Source organism: Heteronotia binoei, chromosome 3, assembly GCF_032191835.1.
Source record: "Heteronotia binoei isolate CCM8104 ecotype False Entrance Well chromosome 3, APGP_CSIRO_Hbin_v1, whole genome shotgun sequence".
NCBI lineage: Eukaryota > Metazoa > Chordata > Lepidosauria > Squamata > Gekkonidae > Heteronotia > Heteronotia binoei.
In genome coordinates, this window is record NC_083225.1 from 42,605,903 (window position 1) to 42,617,847 (window position 11,945).

General features: G+C 43.1%; 1 protein-coding gene across 1 annotated transcript in view; it reads right to left on the reverse strand.

Annotated features, from left to right (window-relative positions):
* The window catches only part of FGF14 (fibroblast growth factor 14), a 446,676-nt gene extending 444,012 nt beyond the window's left edge, over positions 1 to 2,664 (reverse strand). The window contains exon 1 of the mRNA XM_060233675.1: positions 1,628 to 2,664. Within this exon, the coding sequence (XP_060089658.1) occupies positions 1,628 to 1,718 (91 nt within the window). The 5' untranslated portion in view covers positions 1,719 to 2,664. The remainder of the gene's footprint in view (positions 1 to 1,627) is intronic.
* Between the last annotated feature and the right edge of the window lie 9,281 nt (positions 2,665 to 11,945).

Below are 11,945 nucleotides of genomic sequence, written 5' to 3' on the forward strand. Positions count from 1 at the left end.
AGTGGGGTCTCTCTCACACTGCAGTGAATGGAAGTGGGAAAGTAAAGGATGCCTTCCGGAAGGATCAGCACCAATACAATCTCATTAGCAAACCCATCCCCACCTCCACTGGAAGCTTTCTGAAGCCTGCCTGCCTGCTTACTCCTCTAGTGGGGCTGGGGCATTCTAGGCTCTTTGGTATTCCGGGAAGGAGGTACAGTCTGCTGCAGCAGTGAAGCTGGGGGAGCCAAAACCCCAAAGAGGACAGACAAACCGCTCTGTCTCGGGATGCTGAACCAAGAAGCAAGAGAGCGGGGGGGGGGGGGGGTGCACGGCTGCCAAAGAGATGAGAATCACCAGATGCCAACCCTGCTGCAGCTTGTTGATGTTGGGGTGTCAGCGGAAGTCTATGATCTACTACACTGCAGTGCCAGCGTCAGGAGCCTCCTGCTTAGAAGCTGCCACTGCAGGGCTGACAACATCACACACATACACTCAGACACACACACATATAAATATACACACATAGTCTCCCCCCCCCCCCTGGGCTCATCACACACCTTCCCAAGCTCTCCACCTACAAAGTACGCAAGTGACTGCAGAGACCCAGCTGCCACAGATGGTCCCAACTATCAAACTCTACATTCTTGGGTCTGGTTGACTGTGCCGGTGCTTCCTTCAAGGGTTCTCTCTGGCCTCCCCCCTCTCCACAGCCTTCTCCGTTTGTTAGGACTGCCCCCAGTGCAAGCACTGACACAAGAGAAAGGGGGTGGGGGACAGGCAGGTTGGAGGAGGAAGTGATCCCTAGGGGGCTGGGGCAGCCCAAAGCCCCAACATTTGCATTTCCTTATGTAATGTACTGCAAGTTTCCCCGTCGGAGCCTGCTTGAATTGAGGCGCATGATCATTGCACTAAAACAACAGAGAGAAAGAGAGACAATCACACTCAGAGGAACTGAGCACCCCAGCCGCCAGGCACAAAAAAATGAACCTGTACATGCTGACACATGCCTCCGCTGCTGTTGGGACAGGTGGGCTTTCCCTTAGTTCCCTTCCAAGCACAAGCTTCACAAAAGTCTCTCCCTTGCCCCTGTCACCAAGTGAGGGGGGAGAATGGGGTAAGGCAGTTGACTCAAAATCTGCTGAATAGCACACACCACGGGATTTGTAATGGGATCTGTTTGAGGGTTTTCTTTAGACTTTGGAAGTACCACCCACATTTGCAAGTTGAACCAAAAGTATCACGCAGGACACTGAAAAAGCCATTAGGTTCACCCGCCAACCACAGGCTCACAACAAGGCCCTGAGACAAACTGCATCTGTGAGGGATGGTGGGGAGGGGAGAAGTAGGAGACAATGGGGGGGGGGCAACAGGGTTAGATACACTGGTACGTTTGCATTTCACTGTTCAAAATGTCAACAATGAGCTAAGTTCACTCTCTTTCTGGAAACAACAGACTGACAGCAGACTTGCCAAATCTTTGCCGAACGGATCCTTGCTTATTTGTATACAGCACTGCATGCATGTCTGTGCATGGCCTGGTTCCCTTTCCCCCTTTCCCCCCTCCAGAGGACTGCAGACCAACCTCCAGAAAGCAACAGACAGAGTAACACAAAAAGAAAACTGTGTGATGCAAGGTATTGCTTACCAGTTGGGTTCTTGTTTTTCTTAAGACTCTTGCCACAAAGACACTGCAGCATATGCGATCCTTTGCTGAAAATGTTCCAAAGAAACCACATTGATTTGGGCGAAAAGCAATCCAGCGCTTATACACCCTGAGAAAGATGAGATCCTTGTGGTTGTTGCATAATAATAAATTGAGATCAGTTCTCCTCAAGAGGGGCACCAGTTTTATCATAGACCAAAAAAAGAACAAAAAGAAAAGAAAAAGGTAAAATCCTGATCTCCCAGGGTTTCCCCCCCTTTCCCTCACGTGGTTAATTTCTTTCAGACTTCTCAATGGATGCGTTTTTCAGCCAGGGTGAACGGTTATCCCCCCACTCCAGACCGATGCTGGATTATCACCCAGAACTGTGGAAGAAAAAAAACAGACATAGATCCTTTCTTTGTTTTAAAAAAAAATGTCCTCCCCTTTCAAAAGGAAGCCAACCAAAATGTAAGGCGAAGGAATTCCAACCAAGGCCAAAAACTAACCCGAGGCAACAGTAAAGCACGAAAGATCCTCCAAGAGGAAACCATAGCCTGTTACTTGATTGTTAGGAAGATGGGTGGATCTGCAGAACAAAGCCAAGACAGGATGCATCCTACCAAAAGACTGCCATGGTGCAGCCCCCTGGAAAAGAGAACACACAGCCCGTACCCGCCACCAAGACTAACACCCAGCTCAAGTCTGATGGATGAAGGCAGACGCTCCACTCTGAAAGTGCTGGTTTTACCATCAAATCATCTCACTGATGTATGTAACAGTGTGGCACCTGCAGTTCCCAGTCAGCCTGATGCAAATCTTAGCCCTTAGCATGCAGGGAAACATGCACACGAGAGAGGCAGATCTCTTCTTTTTCTCCTTTTCTCTCTCCCTCTCGTTCTCTCTCTCTGCCTGCTCCTTCCAACACTGGCGTGCATTAGAAAGAAAGAAAAAAAGAGATATCCTCCCCCTTCTCTCTCTCTCTCACACACACACACACACACTGGATTTTGCTCCTGAGCCTTGGATATGAGTTACAGGCATTCAACGGGAGTAGGAGGAGTTGAGATTTGCATTGAGAGACTGGCTTTCCATGACGTAGCCACGTGCTCCCAGGCCTGTCACCAGTGAGATGCTTCAAACCAGCCCAGGGAAGGCAGTGTCACTGCAGTCTCTGCCTATCCCCCTCCCCTTTCTCCCCCTCCATTTCTCTCACCTAGCGTGCTGCAGCTTAAAATACTGGACATAGCCTGCCATTCGTATACTCCAGGGGAAAGTGCCTCCCTGCATGCTAACCAGAGGGAAAAGGAATAACCCCCAGGGCAGGTGTCCACAGTTTCATTCCTGAAGCTTATTTACAGTCTTCTAAATCCACTGAAACTGATGGGTTTAGAAAGGAGGAGGAGTAAACTCTGTTTAGTTTCTTTGTGAGAAATCCATCTGCTGACTATCATGATTAAAGGAATGAAGGGGGGGGGGGGTGGATTCTTTCACGGACCAAACTTGAAGGCTCAAAGATGGAATGGGCTCCCTCCCCCCACTTCACCCCCACCTGGGACAAGACAGAATAAAATGTACTTACCCCAATCCAGGCTTCGTGAGGGATCCTTTAGAGGAAATGCCAGGAGAGGAATCACCCCACACAAACTGAAGTTGGTCTCAAGCATAGAATATACAACACAGCCACATTCCCTGTTCCTTTCTCAAAAAGCACACGAGCTTTATGGGCAAGTCAGTGAAAGATCCCAGTTGTTTGGTCTGGCAGTCCTTGGTTACCCAGCAGACAAGGGAGCATAGCTAGAACTGCTTTCCAAGCTCTAGTCCCATCACGATAACTCCCAGAACTGGTCTCAGTTCTTGATCTGTAAAATGGAAATAAGAGAGACCTCGTTTCAGTGAGTTACTGTGACAAAATAAAATTAACATTGCAAAGCATCCTGCTCATTTTTTTAAAAGCCCTAAAAATGGGGGAGGGAGGGGGAGAGAGTTAGTACATAGTGTGAATTAAATGTTTAAGAGGAAGCTGTGCTTTAGAGTTTGTTTGGAGGTTGGTTGGTTTTTTGTGCTTACAGGAGTGGTCATTGTTTTCTCCCACCCTTTCCTTCATTTGAAACAAGAACAGCTAAAATCCCATCCTCGGCATTCCTCTGGACACCTCCTCACCGATGCTTTGGAATCAGTATTTATTTAAGATGCCCATTTCGCATACTTTCCTTAGTGTCTGGGACAAGGTCAATGGCAAGACACAGGAAGGAAGGATGGAAGTATTCTGACCAAGGCAGGACACATAGAGGCTGTATGTCTCTAAGCAGGGCAGATAGCTGCTTGGTAGGAGGAGGAGTTGGTTTTTATACTCTACTTTTCTCTTCCTTAAGGAATCTCAAAGCAGCTTGCAATCATCTTATTCTCCTCTCCCAACAACATGCATCTTGTGAGGTAGGAGTGGCTGAGAGAGTTTTGAGAGAACTGTGACTGGCCCAAGGTCATCCAAAAGGCTTCATTTGCAGGAGTGGGGAATCAAACCCAGCTCTCCAGGTTAAAGTTTGCTGCTCTTAACTACTACATGCTGGCTAGAAAAAGAGCAAATAAATGTTTTAAATTTTAAAAAATAACAAAATGAACATATGTTCAGGAATGAAATTAGAATGGATACAAAATATATAATAATGGATTGATTGTTAATGGATTTATTAATAGTATTATATATTAATGGATATTACTATTATTATTAGATTTTAAACAAAACAGAGACAAGAACTGAGCAGAAGGCAAGCTAACTACTGCTTGATTGTTCATGATTATTTGAATGCATGTTTATTTAATTGTTGCCAATTACTAGCACTATGGTCAGTCGACAACAAAATGATTAAAATCCCACAAATTAAATGTGGCTTTTTCCAGAGCAGGGTGTGAGCAAAAGTGAACCCATACAGTCACACTTTACCAAGAATACATAGGAGAAGTAAGGTCAAGTCCTTCCTATCAATAGATAACCTTACTGGATATCTGTATCGGATCATTGTTTACAATGAACACAAGTTTGTCAAAGTCTTGACAGAAATAAATTTAACAAGCCAGTATATTACAGTTAAGAGAAAACAAACACCCAGCCACAATTCAGAGAAAAATTAGTTCAATTTACATTGAGTTGAAATGAAGAAGATAAATTTAGTTACAATTTGTTTGCTGTATGGCTGAATTCTTCTTCTGCTCTCATGACAACTAACTCTTCTCTCTTCATGCTGCAAAGTGAAAACAGCTAAATTAGGGTGTGGTATTATACTGGTATATAATCTGCTCCCTTTGAGCAGAATGGGAGCTCTGTGATTGGCTTTGAGGGACCCCTTTCCTCTTCACACAGTGGGACAATTTTTTAAACACCTCTCCTGGCTGGGAAGATGTTCCTTGCTGTGATTTCAGGGACCAAACCTGAAGCTAGAGCTGAAGCTGAGCTTTCCTGGGGGCACCTGCTCTAGGGAGCTACAACTTGGACATCCCAAATCCAAACTTAGAGGATGGGTGGAGGAGAGCCTGCAGAAGACTCCCTGTGAGTTTGGCATATCAAACTTGTGAGAGGGCTTTTCTTCCACTTCCCAAACCAAATGAAACAAATGAACCATTAACTAGTTTGGGAAAATGGTGATTCAGGTAAGTTCATGGTTCTTTCGGCTTGTGCAATCACACAAACAACAAAACAACATGAACCACCTTTTTACCAGTCTGTGCCCATACCAACTAACAATCCATTGATTCTAATGGAGCTAAAGTGACCTAACTTCCTCTGGAAGGAGCTCTTTAAGCAAAACTTCTACGATTTAAGAACAGGGATAGTTGAAGGATCAATAAACTGTAAATCTAATTAAGTGAATGTTGTACGTTTCAGCCAGCTTTTTAAAAATAGCTAAATTGATATGAGGCAATCCAATCATGTTGTCAGGGGTGGCTAGCTCTGTTTTAGTGGAATTTGTGGAAAGAGGAAAGCTGCCATTAGTTTTCAATATGAATCCAACATAAAATGTATTTGTTAAAAAAAAATTGGAAAAAGGTTTTTTCATATCAATTGAGATTATTTCTCAGGGTGTGATTATTTCCCTGTCCATGGCACAGAGCGTTAAAGCTGCAGTACTGCAGTCCTAAGCTTTGCTCACGACCTGAGTTCCATCCCCAGTGGAAGCTGGGTTTTCAGGTAGCCGGCTTGAGGTTGACTCAGCCTTCCATCCTTCCGAGGTCTGTAAAATGAGTACCCAGCTTGCTGGAGGGAAAGTGTAGATGACTGGGGAAGGCAATGGCAAACCACCCCGTGAAAAGTCTGCCGTGAAAATGTTGTGAAAGCAATGTCACCCCAGAGTCAGAAACGACTGGTGCTTGCACAGGGGATCTTTCCTTTCCTTCTGACTACTGGTATTCCAAGGAGGTCTCCCATCCAAGTACCTGCCAGAGTCAACCCTGCTTAGCTTCAAAGATTTGACAAGATTGGGCTTGACTGGGCTATTCCAGGGGGGGGCAACTGGTGACTAGCTCTTGACTCACCAGATTCCTTGGCTACCCCTTTCACCATGGGAATCCTTGCCTCTTGGTCATGACTTGGCATCCAGACCTATACTCTCACCTGAAAGATTCTTGCCTGTCTTTATTATTATATTTCTTCATGACTCTATAATAATAATATCATATTACTATATCTGTGTCATATTTCAGACAGAATTGGCAGCACATAAGAACAACAAAAAGGAGAAATGACATTAAAATTAATATAACTAATTTATGCCTAAATTAGATCCAGTCACTCTGATGGATCCAGCAATGTCCCTTGGAAACAGGAGAATCTTAAAGTGCCTGTTGATGGAGTTGTGATATTTGTAAAATCATTATTTAGGCTGGATCTGTCCCCAACATTTCTATGATCCCTTCTTGCCTCCAAGGAACTCAGAGCGTCTTCCACACAGCCACAAGGTTGATGAGAAGCAGTGGCCAGCCCAGGTCTTTCCAGTCAGCTTCAACACTAAATTGGGATTTGGACCCAGGTCATCCAAAGGCATGCTGGCTCCATTAACAAAGCAACAAACATCTGAGACATATCTATGTCACCAAATGTCAAATATCCTTCCTTTACGCCATGGATGGTGCTACTGTCATCTGTATACTGGTAATGTTCCAGAATTAGGCAGACCTTAGTCTTGTTTTTAAGGAGCCTTTCAGTTCTTGCTCACTGCATCCAACTCCCAGGAGCAGATTGACCTTTAAGCATAACAGGAAAGTTCACAGGCTGCCATGAAGGGCTGCTGGTGCCCACCAGCTACTTGGTCTGAGCCCCCAGCAGCGCTGGCAGGGCAACGAGTGACACTTGGCTCAGCCCAGCTGGTGGCAGAGCCAATGGGACTTCTCAGCTTGGATTGGTCCCAAGCCATTTTAGCTTTCCAATCTGCTCCCAAACTGGCTTTTGGGCCAAACCCAAGATGCTGGTTATTACCTTTAAAACCTTATGCAGTAGGAGAAGTAAAAAATAACTAAACAATAATATTTTGAGTCAGTTCAGTTGTCTTATAGTTTATACTGGAATTAAAATTAGTCATGTTTGTTATTCAGTTTGATAATGATTAACTGATATATTAGTCATGTTTGTTATTCAATTTGATAACGATATTCAATTTGATAATGATAACTGATAATGATTAACTGATAATGATTAACTGATGTATATGTGAGTCATTGTGGTATACTGGTTAGAATAGCAGATTAGGATCTGGGAGTAGGGTTGCCAATCACCACGTGGGGCCTGGAGATCTCTCAGAATTACAGCTGATTTTACATTACAGGTATCAGTTTCCCTGCAGAAAATGATTGCTTTGGAGGGTGGACTCTATGGCAATATACCCTACTGAGGTCCATCCACTGCCAAACTCCACCCTTTACAGGTTCTGTCCCCAAATCCCCAGGAATAGCTAAACCTAGAGGTGGCAGCCCCATCTGGGGGACCCAGATTTAAATCCCTCCTCTGGCATGGAAGCCCACTGGGTGACCTTAGGCCATTTGCACCCATTAGTCAAACCTACCTCACAGGATACCTTATGGGAATGAAAGGATATAAGGATACCCCTATTATACATTAACAAGGGGAAGTGCAAGAAACTGCCAGAAAGAGACATTCCTCTGCATTTGTTGCATTTTGTGTCCCTCCTTCTTTGTCAAAGTTCCCTCCTCAGTCTTTATGCCCCCACCCCTTAACTAACAATCTTCATTCACCCCTTCTATGTAAGTTTTATCCTCTCTTTCTATCTCACCACCTTCTCTAGCAATCCTCTTTTACCCTCCCTTGCTCCCCTCACCTTTGTATGTCAATCTGCCCCTTTCTTACCCCAGCCCTTCTCAGTCAATGTCCCCCTTTTTTTCGCCTTCTTAATCTGCCCATCTCTTTCTCTCCCCCAGTCTCACTCCTCTTCTATGTTCTCCCCTTCCCTCAGACAATCCTCCTTTTTCTTTCTCTTTCTCTCTCCCCACCCCAAGGCAATCCACCTTTTTCTTTCTCTCTCTGTCTCTCTCTCTCAGCAGCAGCAGCCGCAGGTGGGCCTCTGAGGTAAATGTGTTGTCTGTGCACACGACACTATTTTTCTTTGGAGGGAATTAGCAATCTCTCATGTATTTTTTTTAAAAAGATTTCAGGTTTTCAGTGTAAGTGTGGCCCTGATCCACAAGTTTAGGTATCTGCAGATAATTGGCACACTTGGGAAATAGATGTGTAGACAGATTTGTTACTGGTTGTGACAACAGGTTAGGTTCTGCCTTTTCCTAAGAGTGACCAATGGGAGTTGACAAGAATGTTAGTGAGATGGACAGCTGAAAAACAGCAGTTAAGGGAGTTGGAGAATGTCTGGCTGAGTGAAACTGTGCTGAAGATCTGCTGATTTAAGAGTCAGTTTGTAACAAAGGATCCCAAATGCTGAAATAAGAAAAGAGTTAAAATGTTCAGTTGAAAATAAACTTTGTAACCACTACCTGACTTTCTTCAGTGGTGTATTCAAACCATGGATAATTAAGTTAACTCCTGTTTTGTTTAACCCTGTGGGCTTGTTATCTCAGGGAAAGAAACACATACACAGACAAGCAAATATTTAGGTCTACATATATCTTAGGATATGACTAAATGATGGCAGCATGTGAAGGAAACAGTGTTTAAGTCCCCAACCTCAATAACTGTGCGTCATGTATGAGTAAGAGACGGGTATAAAAGAGTGCTGGGCTAACCTGTTTGGTAATGTCTCTCTGTGTGTGAGAGAGGACCTGGGATGTGAAATGGTCATAGCTCTCTCTATATTTTAAAAGATGCAAGAAGAATAATGACATGTGACTGCCTGACCTGCCTGCAACCCTGAACCTGTGGGAAGGTGGCATGCACTCTGTGTGAGTGAACAAGGTACATCAAAAAGGTACATCAAATATTTGCTTATCTCTGTGCTGTGAGAATGTTATTGCCTATATAAAAGAAATGCTCTGGAAACAAATCAACACAATAAAGACAATGAACAAATCCACTAATGAAAATAAAGAAAATTTCCACTGATTCTGCTTTACTGTTGCAGATGTGTCAGGCTCCAATTCAGGGTCCCTTCAGGATACAATTCAGGGTTCCTTCTCTCCTAGGAGCAGCAGGGGCAGGGAATAAGCAGGGAACATGGAGATCTGTGGGCTATAGTGGGAAAAGAGGGGGGAAGGCAAGGAAATTCCATTTTCCTGATAGAAAATTTAGTAAGGATCCAACCCATAGGACACAAGCCCATTTTCTTTGTTGTTCATGTATAAAAGGCAGGCAAAACCATCAATATGAAAAGGGTATATATAGGTTTTCTTGCATTATGATCAATTTCCGCAAGACCATCAACATTTATTAATTTTGTTTCTACATACTTCCTTCCCTCCCTAGTAGGGCTCTGAAGGCAGTTTCCCACAAGAACCAAAAGAGAAATATTGTATTAAAGCCAAAGCCAATAATAAGCCACAGAAAAAAAATAAAAATAGCACTTGGCAAAGTAGATCGGAACACAAGGTTTGCACTGTGCACAGCAGCAAGGCACTGGCGAGTTCAAGTTCCCAGCTCCTGAGGTGTAAAAACAATACAATATAATTCTTGTGTTCAGACATTGTATGAGGGATAAGCACCGGAAGTTCATATGATGCAGACTTGGTAATAAGTACAGTGAAATGAAGCTTAATTTTCCATTTGTAATCCTACCACATTATTTAGTGGGTGTGATGCCGAGCCTTCACTGCGATCCCACAAAGTGTTTAAGTACATGGATCATTAGAAGCTATTAAATCCAGGCCTTCATCACCTCTATGCTATTCTACCCAGTTTGATTTCTAATGCCTTTGGGGATAGTGTGTTTTCTAAAACCAGCCTCAGTCATCTCACTATCTATTTAAATACCTTGTTGGCAAATAACAAAATGTTATTTTTTAAACATGTTTAGTTGTTTTAGATCAATTCAATTTTAATATGGTCAATGACCAGCACAAATCAAAAAACAGTTAACAGAAGTTAAAATGACTTTAAAAGTATTCAAGTGTCACTTAAAATGACAATACATACTATTTAAAATAACAATTAACATTTTGCTTCAATACATAAAATATCTTTGCAAATTTTACAAGCAGCTGTAAAGAACCTTGCACACCAACCTGTAATCTGCGGGTTGACACCCGTGAGAAACTTCCTGGAAAACTCAGAATCAGAAAGACCAGAAAGATCCGGGAGTTTCAAAGTAGGGGGGTTATAAACTTAACACATATCTCCTGGTAAAATCAAGATCTAGACTTACACATAATGTTCTGTCTCCCCTCCTCCACAGTTTCTAGGAAGTATACCTGCTCCATCCTATGATATTTAATGCAGTTATCTTTCCTAAGCATGTTTGCCTGATTCCATCTTTTAAGTGACTAAGTATATGCATTTTTCCAGTACTGTTTTTATTTGTTTTGCTGCTTTTTAAATTTGTTTTGCTGCAATTTTTTAACCTATTCTTCACTAGCCTTTGTCCTGGTCTCATTCTCGGCTCTCGAGTATGCACGGGGCAGGGAGCAAGCAGGGAACACATAGCCCCACTCCAGAAATGCCAATGCAGGATCCGGAAAAAAGAGCCACCTTGAGGAGCCCCACACAGAAGGGAGGGAAGTGCTGAATGCAGAATTAGTCTTCATAATGTTTACTAGTACATAAATATGCAAAAAGCTCCTATCATTGCCCCTGCTGTGGCAGAATGTTTTAGTCTAACCTTCTCCAGGAAGCTCAAAGCAATGTATATTTTATCTATTTTATCTGTTTTATTTATTCTTTATTATAAGTGCAGAGTAAGTAGAATGGTCAGGGTAGAAAAAGCCCAGCAGGAGCTCTTTTGCATATTAGGCCACACCCCCTGATGCCAAGCCAGCTGAAACTGCACTCCTGTGCGTTCCTGCTCAAAAAACGCCCTGGAAATGGCTGGCCCAAGATTACTTGGTGATCTTTTACAGCAGAAGGGGAATGTGAACCTATGTTTTACCAAACATGGTCAATCACTCTAACTGCAATGCAAAACAGGGTCTCTGACTTTTTAAAAAAATCAAGTACTGTAACCAGGGGCTTCGATCCTACAAAGAATCTCCAGAAATAAAGGATTTTTATCAATGGATAAGATCTTCCTCATCTCATCATCAGCCCAAAATGATGCTCCTGTGGGGGCAGAGGACTTCAGCAAGGAACAACATGAGGGGGCAAAGATCAACAGCAAAAACAGGGAACTAGCAAAAATTACCTCTCCCCCTTTCCATTAGCAGAAATTCTCTGTGGGATCCAACCCAGGGCTTCAAATTAAGATATTTCCAACATTTGGCAGCTCCAAGTAATTATTTCATCATCTTTATCTAATTGATTGTCAAACCTTCACACTACATACCACAAAATGTAGTTATGCAAGTTATAGATTAGTCTCTGTCTTCATGATACTTGCAATGCAACTCTGAACAACAGAGTTAACAGCCTTTACTGATATGTTAATTGTTAAGTAGTGAGTTCAGTCAGCATAGTGATTCAGCATCTTTATTAAGTGACTACATCCTACATACAAGCACTCAGAACATGCAGCAATATATACAGTTTATTTTGCTTATTCTCTGCCTTACAACAGCTCAAGTTGTGCTAGAGGCAGAAAACAGTTACTCACCTAAGAGGAAAGTGCTATTGCTTTTCTGCCCCAGCATGCCTTTTTATAACCTGTGAGGTTTTCACACAGCACACAGCCTCTGACATAGTCAGCCCAGGCTAGCCCAATCTCATCAAATCTCAGAAGCT